The sequence below is a fragment of the Micromys minutus genome (assembly GCF_963924665.1).
Source record: "Micromys minutus genome assembly, chromosome: 31".
In the NCBI taxonomy this organism is placed as follows: Eukaryota; Metazoa; Chordata; class Mammalia; order Rodentia; family Muridae; genus Micromys; species Micromys minutus.
Genome location: NC_137966.1, coordinates 9,512,909 through 9,533,577, shown reverse-complemented (window position 1 = coordinate 9,533,577; position 20,669 = coordinate 9,512,909). Strand labels below are relative to the sequence as shown.

Below are 20,669 nucleotides of genomic sequence, written 5' to 3'. Positions count from 1 at the left end.
CAGTTTGTACCCAAAAAGCAGTGTTTCTTTATTATGCGCCTTCCAGATATCCCTGCTTCCAGCTGAGAACTCCGATCCTGTGTCGAGGCTGGACCCCGACACCCTACAGGCTAGAATGGGGAGCCGAGGTCTGCGCTGACCGCACTAAGGAAAACTGCTTGGCTGCCCCGCGGTTGTTGTAGATGCTGTGGACAGAGCAGGGTAAGTCTGTTGATGCTGGCTACTGATACCGTCAATGGGCACGACAGCTCTGAACTCTCTTCCCCTCACTCCCGCTAGCAGCCACCGTTTGCTCAGAGAACTCCAGCTAGTCTGCAGAGGGTTTGCCAAAGAGCCGTTCATTCCCGAGAACCCAGGATCGGCTTCTCTTTCTTAGACTAGACTGGAGTAACCTGGGCCACTGTCCTCTTGTTCCCTTTGGTTGTGCCGCTGTCAGCCTTTATTAAAGTGGAAGTTGAGAGTGAGCCAAGTTTTTAGTGTTGGGTTCAGAACAATCTGGAACAATGCACTGAGCTCTGTAACCTGTAAAAGTGGGACTGGAGAGGATCAGTCTCAGAGCTCAGTAAGCTTCCCAAACATGCTCTCCCACTCAGACCCGCATCTGCTCTGAAAGTCATTTTCTTTTTAGAATCTACTCTGTTAGAGACGAAGGAACACATTTCACAGAGTTGTGAAAATTTCTTTACTACTTTTGTGTCCACATGATTTAAAAAGCAAATGTAGAAACAGTCCCCGGGCTAAGGGTCACATCCTTTGGACGGGTTTTATCCCCAGTATGTCGAACCCCTTGGCCATGACAGCAGCTACGGCTTCACACAGGAGCATTCGCCACATGTTCACTTTCAATACTTTCCCTGGTAAGAGAAAAAAAAAAAAAAAGACATTAACTCGTTTCTTAGTTTGAAAGTCGTTAAATAACTGGTTATTTTTCTGAAGGCAACCTATAGGTATTATGGGGGGACCCTGAGATCACCTTCAGCTACAAAGAACATTTATGGCTACACTTCTCCGTTAGAGAGATTATTTACCCCGCTGGTGATGGACGCCCACTCTATGAACTGCTTCTGTTCTCAGGCTTGCCTTGTTAACATAAGGACATCAACAGCAGTGGGTGTTTCCATAGCAACAAAACTCAGACACTCCTCCCCAGGAGGGACAGTGCAGGAGGCACTCACCAGTCTGCCGGTCTTTCTCCACACAGTAGCAGCTATCGTAGAACTCCGTGAACGTGGTCGCCAGCTCATAAATGTAATCACACAGAGTGTGGAGAAACAGGTCGTCTAAGATCTTCTGCAGGATCTCAGGGAACCGTAAGATGCACCGGCCCAGTTTCCACTCCTTCTCGTGGTCCAGAATGATCTTGGTTTCCCGAGCAGCTCTCTGCAGCATTTCCTCATCAATATTGGCCAGGCGCGCAATAGACCTGAAATACCAGGTAAGTACCTTCCGGTCAGGCACATGCTCTTCCCACACAATCTAGTATGACTGATGGGAAAATACCAATTAAACAGATTTATCAGCCCAGTGTGATCGATCAAGTCAGAAGCTAGCCTGGGACACACACACACACACACACACACACACACACACATACACCCTCATCAAGACCCTGTAATAAAAACACCACTGTGGAGGCATCCTCCCGATTCCATAGGTAAAGCGGTCACCTGATTCTGGTGAAGGCGTACAGGAGGTAAGCAGCTGTGTTCCCTCTGTCATCCAGCATCTTGTCAAAGGAGAAGATGTAGTCATTGAGGCGATTATGAGAGAGGTCGGCATATTTGATGCAGCCATATGCAACGGATGTCTGAGCTGCTTTCAACTCCTCTTCAGTTAAAACCTTTGGGAAAACAAAACACTTAGCTTGTCCCGGGGTCTCAAGGAGTCACTATCAATCAGACCGAGAAGCGAGGGGAGAGTGACAGGCCACTGGAGGAAGGAGACAGAGTGTCAGCTCACTTTCCAGTTTAAACCTACTTCATGCTACTTCAGGGGTGGACGATGGGAACGGAAGGCCGAGATACCAGGACTTCTGCATGTGCTAGATCCTTGGACTTCCACTCACGGCTGCTGCCGACCATTGTTGGGGAGTTGGACAACAGCTCTGTGACTCTAGAGAACCCTGACTGCCCCTGGCTGGCAGCAGGGATACTCTTCCACTGAGACTCTGACTCAAAGTTGGGAGAACACAAACGGAGTAACTCTACACACACCAAGCTGGAGCAGACCTGGAATCTTGCTTTGCAGACTGAGGTAGGCGGGTTGGCTGCCATCAGGTCTTCCTCCCCCGTCCCCTGCAAGCTCACCATTGACCTTGCCAGCTGGCAAGGCCACAGGTCTTGAGGCAGCAGCTGTAGCTGCTGTTTTGCTATATGAACGTCTGTGCCCATCACATTACCTTCAAAGTCTGGCTAATGCTCAGGATGCACATTCCACTCCTTATGAGGTGCGGGAAGTGGCGGGAAGGCGTCCCAGGAGCTATAGACAATTAGCAGTTGCTGGGGAGAGGGGGGGGGCTGACTTGCTCATGCTCCTTCAAGTAACCCTAACTCACTGGCTCAAGATAATCCATAAAACGACATCTACACATTTCGGGGCTTGCTCAACAGATTAATTTTAGAATTAAAATGTTTCCTATCCACACCAATTAGTCAAACCAAAGTGGCAAACAATTTTGGAGCGCTGTTATCAGGGGAGGGCTGGAGACAGCGGCATTCTGGTCCAACCCTACAATGGGAGCTGGCTGAAGAGAGGCTTCTTCAGCCTGGCTGGTCAGGGACTGCCCGACTCAACAAATGACCCAAGCTACATGTTGGTTTTAAAGTTAATGATCCTGGGTCCCTGGCCAGGCAGGTTTACAATTAACTGTTAGATATTTAAGAACATGAAATGACATGTTTTACCTACTATGCAGATGGTAATGTAATTACCTTGGGCATTTTATTTCACAAGAAAAGGACTTAAAAAGTAAGTGAGGTGATATGCAAATCTGATAACTGTTAAACAAGTAATTTAAAGGCTAAGGAAGCTTCACAAATTTAAGGCCAGTTTGGCCGGTATAGCAAGACAAAAAAACCAACACCCAAAACAACATACAGAACTGTAACACATACTCAATCTGCCTTGTACAGAGTTTTTCTGTTAATTAGGCAGGGTCTAAAGTAACTCAGGCTCACCTGAGTCACTCCAGTGGCGAAGTGCTAGGACTTCAGGGATGTGCCCTGCAGCACTGGGGATCACACCCAGGGGTCCACTCATGCTAGACAAGTCATCTACTGACAGAGCCACGTCCCAAGAGTATTCTTTACAAAAAGCCTGACAAGCTCTGACTCCAGGTAGTAGATGAATATTCTCAATGGTCGGATTTTGATCAAGTATTTTATGAGCCCTATATATAACTTTCAGTATTTTCTAGTTGGGTTCCTGGAACGTCTGAAAGGTGACTTTGAGCTTGTCCAGATAAGCGCCTAATCAATATAAGCTGACACACCGGCTATGCGAAGCCCTGACAACATAAAGCCAAAGCTTTGCTTGGCACAGGATGGCCTGGCACTGAGATCCAACTGCCCTCAAATGCTGGGGTTAAAGGCTTAGCTTGGCTGGAGTCTTGCACTCCATATTCTTCAAGTCTGATTTTAAGACCCAATAAAAGTAAATGAATTTCCTTGTTCACTGCTGAACTCTCACCAAAATTTGTCTGGAAGATAGGTTTCTGATACTAACAAAATAACTTGATATGTCCTTTTCAAGTTAGAAACTTAAGGGAATGCAGTAAACCCAATGAGAAAGGTCAACGTAATGAAAAACCTCAAGGGGCCAACTTGTACATAAACGTTCAGCAAAACAGTAAATGTGATTATTCTTCTAGTATTAAAGACCCTCCTGTTTGGTGAAGCTATGAGTTTGGACACAGCTAGCTTACAGAATATCCAAAGGCAGAGAACTCACTACAGAGTCTGGAATCTGCTGTGGAGTGTCCCTTAGTGCCTCTGTCTCTAAGCCTTCACCCATAGGTTAGAACCGAATTGTTTGAAACCAGGAAAGGAAAGCACCAATTACATGACAGCTGTCAGAAACACTCGATCACCTATAATGTGGAGGGGGACTAGATCTTTGCAGTCACAAATATTGCCTGCCACAATATTGTGATACACTGAATTGGTATTATTGGGCTGGAGAGATAGTTCAGGGGTTAAGAGCACTAACTTCTCCAGAGGTCCCGAGTTCAAATCCCACCAACCACATGGTGGCTCACAACCATCTGTAATGAGATCTGATGCCCTCTTCCAGTGTGTCTGAAGACAGCGACAGTGGACTCATATAATAGCTGCAGTAGCATACACCTCTAAAGCCAGCACTCAGGAAACAGGCTGAACACTGTGTTATCACGGGAGATTCTGCTACAAAATCTCAATTTACTCAAAACAATTTGGGGGGGGGCGCGCCCATAGTGGAGAGAGGATCTGAAAACTGAGTGCAGGACATTATTTTAGTGAATAGTTCTGAGATAGAAGGGGGGCTCTTGAATGTTTTCACCATAAACGAACAACAGTGTAAGATGTCTATAAAGAGCTAGGCCTAGGCATGATGGCACACACCATAGCCCCAGCAGTTGGGAGGAGGGGCCGGAACATGAGTTAAAGGTAAATCTTGGCTCTACAGGGAGTTTGAGACCTTTCTGGGCTACGTGAGATTCTATCTCACGACAAAAGTCACACAGCTTCTGTCCTCCCATAAAGTACGATTTCTGTGTTAAACAGAAGCAGAGCCGCAAAGCCTTTTGAACAAAGGGGAAACAGGCTTTGTGATACCCAGGAATATGGCTCATCAGAGGGGGGCGATCTATGTGCCCTGGCCCCCAAATACAACTCGGGGCAAATGTCCTACCTTGTCTCTCTCTTTCTCCTTTAGCTTATCCATGGACCGTTTCAGTCCTTCTTCAAGCAGGTCAATAAGGCGCACAGTCTCACCGGAACGTGTTTTAAATTTCTTTCTAAAAGAAGTTTAAAGACTTAATTCTGAATTAGAATTCTCAATTTAAAAAAAAAAAAACCTTGAAAATGAGGGTTTGAGAGATCTACAGAAAACTGCCTGGAGTCATTGGCAATACAGTCAAGGTAACAGGGTCATAATCAAATTGGCTACCAGGAAACTGCTTGCCAGTGTCTCTCATCTCAAAGCATCCTGACCTGACCCTCATCTGATCTCTATCCTTTACTACACTTTACTGGTGAAAATGTCCATGCATCCTCCAGGGTTGGAGAGATGGGTCAGCACTGAAGAACACTTGCTCTTCCAGAGGTCTGGGGTTCAGTTCCCCACACTTGTGCGTGGTAGCACACAACTGCCCGATGTCCTACTCAGGATTTTACAGGCACATACAAATTAAAAATCTAACGAGCTCTTTCCTGGAATACAAGATGCTGTTTAAATGTTTTGCCCTTTCAGACATCATTAACTGTAGGCTTGATAACCTTTATATTTTAAAACAACAATAAAAGCAGTGCATCTTAAATGCAGCTGGGATCTCAGTGACTCACACTCTGTCTACACTGCCGAGCATCCTGGGTGAGACCCAAGCACGGACCGGAAGTGCAAAGCCCTCTGTAATCTAACTGCTGTGGCCCACACTGTCCGGATGGAAGAGCTGAGCCTTGGGGAAAGTGGTTTAGCTGAGTTCACGTGACAGCACGGGAGAGACCTCTCTCTCTTAGTTTTACTGCAGGAACGCTGGAGCAAGGCCACTTACTTGTCTTCTCCTAGGACCACACCAAATCCAACGTGGGCCACTCGAGTTACTTTAGGGTCATACCAACCAATCATCTGAGCAGCAGCAAATATTGTTTGGAAGTGTGTAGCCTACAAAATGTAGAAACAGAATGATGCTTGTTAGGTTACTAATAAAAAAAAAAAAGAACCAAAAAAGATGTCGGGCTTCTGTGCACCTGACAATCTTGCCAGGCAAGTGTTACTAAAAAAGTTCTATTCCCCAGGTGTGGCCACCAAAAAGCAAGAACAACGATAAGTTTCAACACTCAGGTCTTACAGGAGGCCAGGCACATGGATACACACCTGTGATCTCGGGGCCTGAGAATTAAGTGTTGTGGGTCACATGCAGTAGTGCAGCCAGGGCGGAGGCCGGCCTAGGTCTGCGAGACTGTCTGAAGCAGCGGAGGTACTGAGGAGGATATCTCCGTGCCAGCACACTAGTCACTGCATGCAAAACATGGGATGCTCATCACAGCAAAGGGGCAGGAAGCTCTATTAAATCTCAGTTTGCATCTAGAGAGTTGGGTTCAAGTCTGAGGTCAAATGGGCTACATGACCCCTTATTTCACACCAAAAGTCACATGGTTTTTGTGCTTCTGCAAGGTCCCTTTCTGTACCTGTCAACATCTGCAACCGGGCTCTAGACAAATCTAGACAAATCTGTGAACTTACTTGTCCATTGTCCACCACATAAATGATTTTATTTGCTTTTTCTTCAAATAGTCTCTGTTTGATGGCAGCCAGGTCCGATGTGTCGTAAGTATAGCCCCCATCCGATTTCACTATTGTCAACGGCACAGAACACCCAGGCACGAACACAATCTTTCTGCCATCATCCACCTGCACAAACCCTAGCAACAAAACCAAAGCAAACCATCAACAATGGGAAAAGAGCCTCCCGAAACCTGAATGACATAAATACTGGGTCATCCTATGAATATTTGACTTTGTAACACTTAAGCTTATAGTTTGTGTGTGTGAGAGAATGTGAAGGTCAGACGACACCTTTTGAGGGCTGATATTCTTTCTACCACGTGGGTCCCAGAGACTGAACTCCGGTCACCTCGTTTGCTAGCAAGTACCTGGAACTCACAAGACCTTCTTACCAGCACTCGGGGTTTACTAAAGAGCTGAGGATATCATATAATTACCCTCACATGATCTACTATAAACCTTGACCAAGGGCTATAGCCAAGACTGACTTAGGAGGGCAGGGCTCTGCACTCACACTAAACTAACACCACACCCTAGTGCAAGCATCTGCCCAGCAGGCAAAATATCAACACTTGTGCTTTGCTTTCTGGGTAGAACCATAACCTTCCTCTGAAAGGAAAATAAGGATTCAATCATTATGGGGGGGGGGGGTGTCATCATCTTGGTCTACATATTTAATTCAAATCCAGCCAGGGCTACAAAGCAAGACATGTTAACACACAAGTGCGTGTACGATACAGCTTTAGCATGAGAATATATGCACATGTTCTTTCACAGACAGAGTGGTAGCTGGAATTATGTAAAGGTATATGAACAGAATAAAGTCTATTCTATATTTAATACCTATATGATGAGTTTGTGGTCTTCACAATTATAAGTTCTATTATCTCTACTTTTGCCAATTTATAAGTTTCAGTTATAGTAATAAAAGTTCAGAAAGGGTAATAATGCCTACCTTTATCTTCAAATTCCTTTACAATATCTTTCATCCTGTCTTGATAGAAGGATTCTCCTCTTTCTATTAAAGTGATGTCCAATGCATCATAGATTTTATTAAACTCTAGAAAATACCACCAAATACAGCACATGAACATTTAAGCAAAAGGAGAAAAAACACATTTAGAATATTTGTTATCTGAAACAGGAAAAAGAAATTAATTACACCGAGTATGAACAATACAGAATATATATGTATGTATATGCGCCTTTAATCCCAGGAGGCAGAGGCAGACTGATCTCTGAGTTTGAGGTATGCAAAGAGACCTTTTATGAGGGGTGGAGTGGGGAGAAGGAGACAAATACCTTAAACCCTAGGCCGCAAAGCAATCATTGATATCTTTGTAAAATACCTCTGGCAATTTTTATCCATTTACCTTTCAAAGGGACCTGTAATTTAATTTTGTCAAGCCAAACATGGTGGGAAATGCCTGCAATCTCAACATGTAAGAGGCAGAGAGGCACTGTGTATTCAAAGCCAGCCTGGGACACACAGCCCTTGTCTCAAAAACAAAACAAGGGCTGGTGAAATTAACAGTGAATTCCATGAGATTTGATTTTGATCCCTGGAACCCATGTAAAAACCTGGATGTGCGGGCTGGAGAGATGGCTCAGCAGTTAAGAGCATACACTAGACCTAAGCTCAGTTCCCAGTGCCCATGTCAGTAGGCTCACAAAGACCTCTACTTCCAGTTCCAAGGGCTCCTCTGTTCACTACATCACTCTGCAAAGGTTCCCTTGTCCTCTGAGCTCATGTGGGCTGTGAACCACACACATGCTGGCATTTACACCATTACTTTAGAAAAGTGACAAAATTTAAAATTTAGCAAGTTTAAAGTGACAGGAAAAGAAACAAAAGCACAAACATCCCAACCAGAGACCCCGCATCAACCCTGGATACAACTCAAACTAGCTGAATGGTGCCTAGAAACTCACCTTCTCTGGAGACGTCGCAGATGAGATTCCAGGCTTTCATGATATCTGGGTTTTTACTCTGCAGCAAAACGACACACTGGTAGGCTCGCTTCTTAAACTCCTCCTCAGCATCGAACCTCTTCTTAGATTCCTGTTTTTAAAAAATTTCACCATCTAATCCTGCAGTTCTGGATGAAGAGTGTGTTCATTGCTCTATGTACCACACCACAAAACAATAGACAACTGAGAATACGAAGTGCTCCACACCAAAGCCAAGAACTGTTTACGTTCTCGAAAAGAAAAGCAAGCAGACAGACAAACCAAGCAGAGTAAGTGGGCATGGTGGTGCACACTTTTAATCCCAACACCAAGCAGGTGGGTCCTTTTGAATTTGAGACCAGTCTGGTCTATACGGTAAGTTCCAGACCAGTTAGAAACAGTGACACCCTGTCTCCAAAACAAAAACCCAATAAATCCAACCAACAGGAAAACACATCCCTGCTAGAGTTCAGGAGTCAGACAGGGCTGATCTGGAGAGACAGCTCGGTAGATACGGTGCCTGTCCTGCAAGTGTGAGACCTAGAGTTTGTTCTTCAGAACACAAGCAAAGCCAGACAGTTCTATAGTTGTGGTAGAGATGGGAGCCTCTGGGAAAGCTGGCTAGCTATACTAGATAAAATGCCCCAGAGTCAGCATGAAACCCCATCTCAATAGTGACCCAGGAAGATACCAGATGCTAACTCAAGCATGGCAGTTCTTGCTTATAATCTTAGCAGTTAAGATGGAAAAAGGATAATCTGGAGTTCAAGGTCACCTTCAGGTACACAACAGTTAAGTCGCTCAGAATTCCGTAAGGTCATTTCAAAAAGCAAAACCAGAACCATAAACAACAGCAGCAACCCCCCCCCCACACACACCCCAAAACCAGAACCATAAACAATAGCAGCAAACACCCTCCCCCAAAACCCCCACCAATGCTATGCCCTCCAATTGTTAAAGTGAATTGAGTAAAAATGGTGGCCCAGCATGCAAGAAGCATTGGTTTGGACCCAAGCCCAAGAGGACAGGAAAATTAAAAAAAAAAAAAAAAAAAAAAAGTACCAATTAACAAACAACACAGCTAATTAATAACTAAATAAAACTTCTTCCTTTTCTGGTTTTCAAGACTGTTTGTCTGTGTAGTCCTGGCTCCACCACCTGCCTCTGCTTCCATGATAAAAGCATGCACTACCACCACCTGACTTAAAATTAATTTTCTCTTAAAAATAAACAACTTTTAAATTTTCTTAAGAATGCATAAGCATGATTGCTCCTGCTTGTAACCCTAACACTCTGGACAAGTCAGACGCCAAGTTTACACGTCAGCCTGGACTACAAACTGTCCCCATACCAAAATCAAACCACGAAGCCTTCAGCTTTAACTTTAATTTTGGTGGCACACTTTCTCACTCCAGGGTAGCTCCCTGGCATCTCTTTGCAAACATATCTTTCAGGAACAACTAGGGCTGGTAAGATGGTTTTTCAATATCTAGGACCCACATGGTAGCAGAAAGCTGACTCCCACAGCTGTCTTCTGGCTTTCTTGGGTACCATTACCCCACTGTAGGCACACAAAATGAGGAACACTGGAGACTCAGTTCCTTATCAAATCAGTACATTTTAGCAAATCTGTTTCATTATATCCAAAGGAAATTCTAACTCAACTAATTTTTAATTCTGTAGTAATTTTGCTAGTTTTCAAAACTTTCCTAGGAGACACTGGGTTAAAAAGCAGTGTTTTGCACCTGAGCACAATGTCCCTGGATGCCAGAGAGGGCATCAGATCCCCACAGTTAGAGTCAGAAGCAATGCTGAGCCACCTGTTGGGTTGCTGGGAATAGACCTCAGGTCCTCTGGAAGAGCAGTATGTGCTTTAAACTAACGGACCATCTCTCCAGCCCAGTTTGTTAAGTTCAAAATCTCAGTACAGTAAATTCAAATATGGTTTTGAACTTCCTTTGGGAAGCAGGTAGCAGATATACAATGATGATGCCAAACCTTATAAAAGGCCTGAAGATCCCCAATAGGAGGTGAAACTGTCAGATAATCTGGAAATTTATCTTGCAGGTGGGCGATGAGCATGCCGAACTGGGTTCCCCAATCTCCTACATGGTTTAACCTAATACCAGAGAACAGGAATTAGAACAATTGTAAAGGTAAATGAAAAGCCTTCTCCATTCGAAGCCGCTAACACTGACGTGCCAACTACCGCCTTAGTAAAAGTTGCTTATGTAGCTGTTTCCTTAACTGGACGGCTACCTGGCAAGGAAGCTCTGGGCTCTTACATCCACTCAGTTCCGTGTAACCAGTAACAGGCTGAGCATGGTGAGAACTTAAGACTTAATGAATACGTTTCTCATCCGTGTAATGCAGCTAACCAAGGATATACCAGCCAACAGTCATGACCACATAGCCTGAAGACCTGAGCTTGCTCTCTGGAAGGACCTGTATAAGCATCACTCCTAACAGTCAAACTCTTCTTCCCCAACAAAGAAGTATATGTGATAGATGAAAGAAAACATGTACCTTTTAATCAGTCATCATAGGGGACTTAAGATAAACGGCTCCAAACGCCAATCCAAACGCCAATGTGTGACAGCCCTCTCTCTGCCTCTAGCTAAGGCCACACCACAGACCTTCCCTGAGGACAGCTAATCACTATGCTTTCTTCACTACTAGCAGAGCAATCTCTTGGATCATATGGCTCCACTACTTGGAACAGAATCCTAAGCTATACCAAGGCCTACAAAGCCCAACATGTTCATTTCTCGCTGAGGCCTTTCTGACTACTAGACGGTGAGCTCCTGTTACGTATGAGGCCCTCAGGCAGTACCTGTGGAGGCTGGTTAGACGGCTCAGCAGCTAATGACCTGGGTTCAGTTCTCAGCTGCCCTTAACTACACAGTTACAGGTAAATCCAATGCCCTCTTCTAGCCTCTATATAAATGGATATAAATGTACGAATGTAAACATAAAAATAATTAAATACATTGTTCTGTTGTTTTTTTATTATCTTAAGACAGAGTCTCATGATGTAGCTCTGGGTGTCCTACAGTTCACTGTGTAGACAAGGCTGGCCTCAAACTACCTCTCTAGTGCTGGGAATTGGAGGCCTTTGCCAGTGTGCACTGGTTTTGCTATCTGTGGAATGAACAGAGATGTATCTGCAAGTTTACAGAAAGTACGTAAAGTTCAGATGTAGCGTGGAGACGAGGGTGTATTTCTATAAGATCTATGCATACACGTGGACAGTTGTGGGTGTGTGCTCACGCACACAGAACCCATGGAGGCCAGGAACAGACACTGGAGCCTCTGCAGCAGGAACTCCAGGCAGCTATGAGTCACATGATGTGGGTATTAGGAACTGAGCTTTGGTCTTCAGCAAGAACCCTGCAGCCATCTTCCCAGCCCCCAGGATGTATTTTTAAAAGCTTACTGGGTAGGTGACTGCAAAACAGAACTGAGCTTTTGAGCTGGGATGTTCAAGATTTTGCAAAAATAGGATGTGTCATTTTTAATAGAAATATCCAATCAAATGAGAGAGAACAAACCTTAGCACATTGTATCCTGCAAATTCAAAGAGGCGGCTCATACTTTCTCCTATGATGGTTGACCTGAGGTGGCCAACGTGCATCTCTTTAGCTATGTTGGGAGAGGAAAAGTCAACTATAACCTAAAAGAGAAAGAAGACTTGTAAATTCACCTATACCAGATTTTCTTGTGGTTCTGATAGCATATGAACCCATTAGGAATCAAATTGACGCATACAAATTACAATTCAAGTGCACAGCAGTGTCTGCGTAAGTATCAGTTATGAGCCTTAAATGCCTATGGAATAAGTAAACAATTACGAAGCACACCAGAAGTCTGCTTCCCAGCGACAGCGTTTGCAGGTCTCCAGTCTAACGCCTGCACAGACTGGACACGTACCTTCTCACTCTCTCCAAGCACAGGCAGTTGAACTCCGTTCACGAGGAGACTGGTTAACTGTTCTGACACGAAGTCCTTTCTCAGGTGCACATTAATGAAACCTAAGAGGGGAGGAGTGAAAGTGACCAGTCTCTCCCAGGGATGAAGGATCTTCTCCATTTCACTTATCTGACGCTAGAAAATGCGATACAGCTGTGGCAAAATTCTTCCGGAGTCTAACAGGAATTGAGACCGTTATTCAAGTCCTAAAAATACCTGCCTCAGCCTCTACTTCAAACCCACCCTGAACCCTGCTTACTCCACTTTCACAAATTCGGGGCCTTCTTTGTAGGCTCAGCCGTGACCGAGCCATTTCCTGATGGAAACCTGAATGGGTGGAAGGACAGGCCGCCAAATGACAGCTCCTAACTCACAATCCAGTTATTTTTAACTACTTGGCTCACTGCACAGATGCTTTCTGAGGTGGGCTGGGAGGTGGTCTTGGCTCGAATCCCCCTACCAATGAGGCACACTCCTCCCCCCCATCTCAAATTTATTCTGACACAGATGCTCACTGAACGCTTGGGCTGGACCTGTACACACCAGGCCACCTCCTGAGTAGACAGGACCACAGGCATGTGCCACTAGGCGTGGCAACTTTTTTTTTTAAAAATTAATTTTAGTGGCCATGCTGGGATAAAGCTCAAAGATCTTATTATTATGTTAGTAAAGCACTTTACCACTCAGTTACACCCTCAGGCTCAGGATTTAAGTTTTAACCCATTTTAAACCTCAGAAAGCACTCATCAATAGAGTTATAAAGAAAGACCATATCATACCGGGACCCGCAATTTCAACCTTGTCAATATAATCATTGCTCGGCAGGTGCTTGGTAATGTTTTCTGCGATTTCTCTAGGACTCACTTTCTGCTCCTTTGCTTTGAGCATCTGTAACACAATGTGAAACAGTTCGTTAGCACCAGGTTGTGGGTTTCTAGAGACTGTCGCTGACAAAGCATGAGCTGTGGTTTGCAACTCTCACGAGAATGGATAAAGCAAAGCATCATCAGCACCGAGAGGGATGAGAAGATGCAAAACCATGTGTCTATACGTCACTCTCCCCTGCCCAGCTGCCTCCTAAAGGGCAGAACAAAGCCTGCAGCTACAGAGCCAGCATACTCACGTTCTCAGACAGGCCATGAAACGGTTGATTATGCATAAACAGCTCGACAGAAAACCCACAGGACCATTAGAGAAAAACGTCTGCTCAAAGGCAAACCTTCCCAACCACCACAGAAAGGAAACAGACACAGGCTGTGTGTAGTCAGATAGTGGAGCTCTCCGCAAGTAAGGAGTGCCTCGGGTTAAAGATGGAGAGATGGGTCAGAGGTTAAGAGCACTGACTGCTCTTCCAGAGGTCCTCAGTTCAATTCCCAGCAACCACATGGTGACTCACAACCATCTGTAATGGGATCCAACTCCCTCTTCTGGTGTGTCTGAAGACTGCTACAGTGTACTCACATAAAATAAATAAATATTAAGAAAAAACAAAACAACTCCACCCCAAACCAAAACCAAGAGGGGAGGGGGGGAGAAGAGAGGAGGAGAAAACAGACTATAAGGTCTGCTGCAAAAACAACCAAACTGTAAGAAATAATTGATGGTGGTGACTGTTAGCACGCTGTTGAGAGAGAGAGAGAGAGAGAGAGAGAGAGAGAGAGAGAGAGAGAGAGAGAGAGAGAGAGAAAAGAAAGACAGGGTCAGGGTCATCAATGTAGCCCAGGCTGCCCTTGTGGCAAGAACTACCCCAGACATCTGTCACAAGACACAGTCACCTGAGAAATACCCATGGCACTGTTACATTGATAGTCTCCAAACTTGGGCTGTTGACTTGGTGTTACGACCAGGGGAGGATTCTCCAAGTCTGGATATGCGGCCTTAATGGCACAGCCAAAGACTTCCTGCAGGCGACTGTTGATGTTAATCATATTTTTAGATGGTTTTCTCCTTTCTGCCAGAAGACTCTGCAGGAAAAGAACAGCAGTGTCTCAGTGAAGTAGTATGACATCACACACTTCCCCAAATATGCAGGTCAGAGCCAGGATGGGACACTGGACAGGGTGCTAAGAATCCCTGGGAAACAGAGCCATCGATTCTTCAGTTGCCCTATCAGATCAGAAATAGGAAAAAGTGGTGAGTGAATAGAAAACAGAAGCGAGGCTCGGCACCAGCAATGCAGAGACGGGCAGACCTCTGAGTTCAGGGCCAGCTTTGCCCATGTAGTGCGTTCCAGGACAGCCAGGGCCGTAGAGATCTGCAAAGGAAATGAGTCCTAAACTGCCTCACACCAAGCACTCTTCGAGAACTCAGAGGACAAAACAGCCACCACCACATTCTCTCCTTCTCAGGGCAGGAGAGAGAGGAACCTAGGAAGAAACCCAGAGACAGCGCTGTACCAGAAAGTCGGGCTTTGCCTCCATAGCAAAAACCCGTGACCAACTCCTACTTGTTAATGTAACAACCTTTAAGTGGAGCACATTCATTTAAGAGAGAATAGAATCACCCCTATTACCATTCATTACGCCTTCACTAAATTGTGTCTCTACCATCAGCCTGCTGAATGCAGACAAGTGTCTCACCCACTGTCTAGCCAGTGCTCCTGGCATTAGGCCTGCCATCTAAGACGTTATCAAAACACTGTTATAAAAAAAAAAGACTACAGAAAGTAAGAGGTCAGCCCGATCCAGGCCAACCCAGTGATACCTCCTCAATAAAAGAAAGAAAGGGCGGTGACCTGTAGAGGCGCACAGGCCAGGCGGAGGTCCTGGATCCCACCTCTTGACAGCAGTGAGCAAGCAGATGCTGTCCAAAGCCTGATGAAACCACTTCATGTGTACTAAGATGTGAACCTGGGGCCTCAGACCTGCCACGAAGTGGGTGCTCTTTGACATAATCACTAGCTTTATGAATCAGAAACATCAAAGCCAGGCCCAGAGGCCCACACCTAAATTCTTAGCAGTTAGGCTGAGACAGGAGCAGCAGTCAGCTTGGGCTACATAGTAATAACCGTCTGAGACAGGCAGCAAGCCTTCTGACAGACCTGCAGTGTGAAACAGTAAGGTAGCAGGAGGTTAAGTGGTGCCGCGCAGTGTCAGCTCTGTAAGTGTTCCTGGTACTGGCTCTTTTGACCTTCATCTACATAACAAATCAGAGGTCACTGCTGTCATTACTTCCTTGTCAATTAGTGACTGACTGATCATAAACCAGGTGTACAAAAATGTACAGGTCGAGTTCCACCCTCCTAGGAATTCTCTGCTACACAATGAAAAAAAAAAAAAAAACTCCACAAACACTACTGACTGATTGAGATAGGGTGACATTGTACCCTAGCCTTAAACTTACAACAATCTTCCTGCCTCAGTCTACCAAGGCATAATCTTTGTTTTGTTTTTCCAGATAGGGTTTCTCTGTGTAGAACAGGACATCCTTGAATTTAAAGAACTGTCTTCTCTGACTCCCAAATGCTGGAATTAAAAGTGTGTACCACGGCTGGAGATGGCTCAGCAGTGAGGAGCACCGGCTGTTCTTCCAGAGGTCCTGAGTTCAATTCCCAGCACCCACATGGTGGCTCACCACCATCTGTAATGGGATCTGATGCCCTCTTCTGGTGTGTCTGAAGACAGCTACGGTGGCCTTACTCATATAAATAAAATAAATAAATCTTAAAAAAAAAAAAAAGAAAAAAAAAAAAAAAAAGAAAAAGTGTGTACCACTGTGCCCAGCAAAATTATATCCTTAAGCTCATCAAAAAGCCTGATAAAATGTTAGGTCAGATACTGAAGTGGCTATTGAAGGGGGGTGTGTAGGTCACAATAAGGTTCTGAGATAAACTGTAACTGGGCTCTGGACCTGCAAGATGCCAACCTCTCCACAAAATTCTAGTCAAGTTATCCTTGCAGAAGGCTCAATACAGGTGAGGTTCTTTCTGAGAGCATGAGTTCCCAGCAGTATAATTCCATACATGTTTACAAAAAGACTGTTAACAGACACAGTGGGAACGCAACTTCATGAAAATAAAGCTTGTACTTTGGTCGAAATGTTTCATATCAGAAAATTAAAAATATTGACTCAGGAAATAAACAAAAAAGTTGACTTAAGTGATTTTGTTTGTTTGTTTTGTCTGTTTGCTCTTTTTGTTTTGTTGCAAGAGTCTCACACTGCTGAAACTGGCCTAGAAATCCTCATCCTCCTGCCTCCACCTCCCAATATACAGGCATCGGCTCCCATGCCCGATCAATTTTAGGTTTTTAGTTTATTAAACTTCTTATTCATGCTTTTCACAATCTAAAGATTTCCAACAGATAATGTCAGTTACATATAATCTTAAGTCTTAAAAATCAGTAATAAACTTCCCCCAACAGAAATAGATTACAGGCACACACCACCACACCCAGTTTTATCTGGTGCTGGGGGACAGACTCCAAGGCCTCACACAGGCCTGGCAATTTCCTAATGGGCTTCAAAGGCTTTTTCATTTGGAGGCGGGCTCTTGCTCTGCTACCCAGGCTGGTCACTCACAGCAATACCCCGCTTGCCTTTCCACTGGTTAGGACGACAGAGGCGAGCCAGTGCGCCAAGCTCTTGGCAATTTTTTTCTTTTACCTGATTTATGTTCTTCTCCCGTGATTCTTAGGCCTGTCGGCAGGAGTTAATACTACACCTAACTGGCCATGGTGCCATACTTTAATTCTTATCTCTTGGGAGACCAAGACAGGATGACTGCCACAAGTCCGAGAGTGACAGGCTATACAACAGAAACCACACAGCCGGGGCTGTGTGCATTCTGTAAAACCTCACATCATGAAAATTAGTAAAAATAACAGCTTTTGGGGAAAACTGAAAATCTATGAGATTCTACCCTGTATTGTGATAGCAATCATGTGTGATTATTACCTGCGTGGGAAGCTTTCTGTGACTACCTACGCAAAGTGGCCAGACTCTGGAGGCAGAGGCAGGGGGAATCTATGTGACTTTGAGACCTGGTCTAATTAAGACAGCTCCAGAAAGGTAGGGCTAAATAGAAACCCTGCCTCAAAATAAGTAAGTTTTTTTTTTTAATTATTAAAAACACATAAAAAGACAGAAAAGCAATAGAAGTGAGGCAGCCATGTTTAGGAGAACACGGGTAAAATACCCCACCACCAGCACCATCTGCTATGTGCTTTCGAGTTCGAGCATTTGGTCCAGGAGAACTTCGGGAAGGCAGCAAGGTGAAGAAGCTATTGCACTCAAATACTTTATTCCTGTGATGTAAGCTAGCTCCCCTCTGGTTTTCTAAGCCAGGATTTTCCTGTGTAGCCCTGGTTGTCTTGGGACTCACTCTGTATGCCAGGTTGGCCCTCCTGAACTAAGAGAGCAGCCTGCCTCTGCCCCCTGTACACAGAAAAGCTTGTTTTCTACCACAGCAGCATTTCCGAGCGTTCCCTTGCTACCTGCAGCAGCACAGAAGCACTTGGCGAAGCTGTCTGGGCCCAGCTGACTCCGAGCAGGTAATGGGGAACTTCAAAGGAACGGCCAGATGCCTGAGGTCAGTACATGGGGTAACGCCTGTGCAATCCTCACACACACTGGAGAACAATTATTGACGTTAACAGGCTGGGCTGTGTCATTAGCAAACCTGAAAGGCAGGCCAAGAAAGCTGAAGGTAAGCGTTTATTCTTCCCCAACCACACCGATAAGCATGGATGAACACACCTGTAAACCCAGCCAGAGACAGACAGGCGGAAAGACCCCGCAAGATGGAGAAGGCCCAGTCCCACGCCAGCCTGGTCTGCAGAGCAAGACTGTGGGAGAGGGGAGGGGAGGCGGAGAAAGTTTTGCAACATTCAATGAAAAGAAACCCAAAAGGATGCCAGAGTGTGTAACATAAAGCCGTAAAATAAGCAATCTAATAGCACAGAAGTTAGGTACCAGTGTGTGTGCACTTAAAACATCCCCATTGGTGCGCTCCTGACAAATTATTTCTTTAGTGGTAGTGAAAACGGTTTAAAAGCAAAAGACACTGCTTTGATGGCGGGGCGTAAGAGCTTAGAAGAAACCTCAACTTCCAAACCACTCTTTAAACCATCGTGATGAGCCACTTAAAAGGGTCCAGGAAAGCCGGCGCCGCCCCAATTTCTCCACCACAGGTGCCTAATGAGTCCTAATTTGCCTCGTGCAGAAAAACAGATTTCAAAACAAACTCTTTTCAGTCCTTGTAGCGAATACTTTCAGACTCTTCAGTAACAACAACGATCTGAAGATACCCCGAGTACTCACCCTTCGAAGAATGTTCAGTCTATATTTCAATTTTAGATTTTCTTCTCGTAACTGTTCCAGACTTGGAGAAGCTTCTAAGTAACTACAGTTCTTCAGCCGGTCGATCTCAGCAGTCAGAGATTTAATCTCCTTTTCCTGTAAGGGACAGGCACAGACTCACTCCCTCTCCTCAGCTCCACAATATGTGACGCAGACAAGGGAGAACGGTCTTCCCTTTGAGAGCAATGATTTATAAGATGAACTGAGTCCACATGTGTGTGTGCCAGGAATGAGGAACTGTAGTGCTGAGAATATAACCTAATAAAGTGTGTGGCACACACCTCGGATCCTAGCAGTTGGGAGGCTGTGAGGTCAAAGTCTGGGGTCAGAGTAAGATATATACATAGCAAGACTCTTTCTCAAACACACAAGTTTCTTTGGCTCAGTGCATCCTTATTGAGTCAGAGCACAAGTGTCTGCTTTTACTACCTGTATTCCTAAAGCCTTATAGCGTGGACTAAAAACAAAACAACCCAACAAAACCCAGTAAGGGTTGGGGGATTTACACACCTCATAGTGCTTGCCTAGCGTACTCATGGCTCTGGGTTAGATTCCTTCGGGGCAAAAGGTGTCCATCTTTTATCATACTCAAAATCGCTCAAGGGACTGTCTTTGCCTTTTCTGGGTCTCCATACGTCTGCTATTATAAACTGGACTCAGCAGTAAAGAGCTTGTCTTAACTTGTACCTCGGGGTTGCTCATTTGCAATAAAGCAGTTGTAACAGGGCAGACTTGGGCAAACTGAAGTAACACTCGCGTCTAGGTCCGAAAAAAGGAAAAAAAAAAAAAAAAAAAACGGGTCCTACTTTCGTTATGTTAAAATTGTGACACTGTTGCAGACCAAGGCTGGCGTTTTCTTGGGAAGTTTCTCTCTGGGTCCCAGAGCGCACACCCTGGGCGGCCAGCAGACTGAGCCTCGCTGTCCACGTTGGGCCCTGCGACACCCTCTCTTCTGAGTGACAGTCGCACGACCCAGCCAAGAGGAAACGGCCGGGGGGGGGCAGCATGGTTTCGCAAGCCCCGAGGTCCGGGACTCGGGTCATCGCCGTCGCGCGTGGAAGCCACGGCGCACCCGCTCCAGAGCCCTCCGCCACGCCCAAGGACAAACCTGCTGCAGCAACCGCGCGGAGCACTGAGCCACCAGACCGTCCATCCTCTCGTCAGCGACTCACATGCCAAGTGGCCGGAAGCGGAAGTGTCTTGTTTGGGCCGGAAACGGAAATTCCTACCCTGGGAAGTCATAGTTTTCGGTTGTTCAGGGCGCGTCCTCTGCTGCCCCCTAGCGGGATCCAGGAGATTCCGCGAGAGAGGCGGGGAGCAGTTCTAGCTGATGTTTGGGTCAGGAAAGATGGATTATAAACGTCTCAGGCCAAAGCTATCCTGTGTTTGGCGCAGGCATGGGCACAGAACCCATAAACCCATCCCTCTGTTTTGTTGTGATTTTTCGAGAGAGGATTTCCCTGTGTAGTCCTGGAACTCCATGTAGCTCAGGGTGGCCTCGAACCTGCCACTGCCTGGCAGCCCATCCCTCTATTAAACAAGCATTTTTGTTGCTATCACGTTAATGTGCTTAGATACTGTCTCCAGGATGTGAGGATGTTGAGAAGGTATGACAAAAAAAGGTCCTCGAACGTATGGAGACGATCTGAAAGGAGAAAGACAAAGCAACAGCTTTCCTTTTCATTGCACATGTAGCACGCGCACGTGCGTGCATGCGCACGTAGATATTTTGTATTCCACCCTGGCCTTTGACTCTTCATCCTCCTGCTTCAGCCTCCTTGGCACCCTGATTATAGGTATGCACTGCCATACCAAGCTAACAATGTTCTAATTATCAAGAAAGGAAGGTGGTACAGTGACTTGGGCCAGGCAGTCTCTTAGAGCATATCTCAGGCCCTTCTGTTTGTTTGAAAGACGTACCCTTTGTTTGAAAGTGTAGTCTTGTACTGTGTAGCGGAGGAATAGTCTTG

The 20,669-nt window shown here is 45.4% G+C and overlaps 1 protein-coding gene across 2 annotated transcripts; it reads right to left on the bottom strand.

Moving 5' to 3' along the window:
• Positions 1 to 688: 688 nt before the first annotated feature.
• RARS1 (arginyl-tRNA synthetase 1) lies at positions 689 to 19,894 on the bottom strand. Of its 2 annotated transcripts, XM_080942464.1 has the most exons (15): positions 19,808 to 19,894; positions 18,661 to 18,795; positions 14,178 to 14,366; positions 13,182 to 13,290; positions 12,364 to 12,464; positions 11,985 to 12,106; positions 10,432 to 10,552; positions 8,416 to 8,545; positions 7,439 to 7,543; positions 6,442 to 6,620; positions 5,750 to 5,859; positions 4,888 to 4,993; positions 1,668 to 1,840; positions 1,176 to 1,423; positions 689 to 854 (listed from the first exon to the last, which is right to left on the bottom strand). In XM_080942464.1, the coding sequence occupies exons 1-15, from the start codon at positions 19,850 to 19,852 to the stop codon at positions 745 to 747; spliced, it is 1,983 nt and encodes a 660-aa protein (XP_080798590.1). In that variant the 5' UTR covers positions 19,853 to 19,894; the 3' UTR covers positions 689 to 744. The 2 variants fall into 2 exon arrangements, with proteins under 2 accessions (XP_080798590.1, XP_080798591.1); XM_080942465.1 differs by lacking the exon at positions 14,178 to 14,366.
• Positions 19,895 to 20,669: the final 775 nt, after the last annotated feature.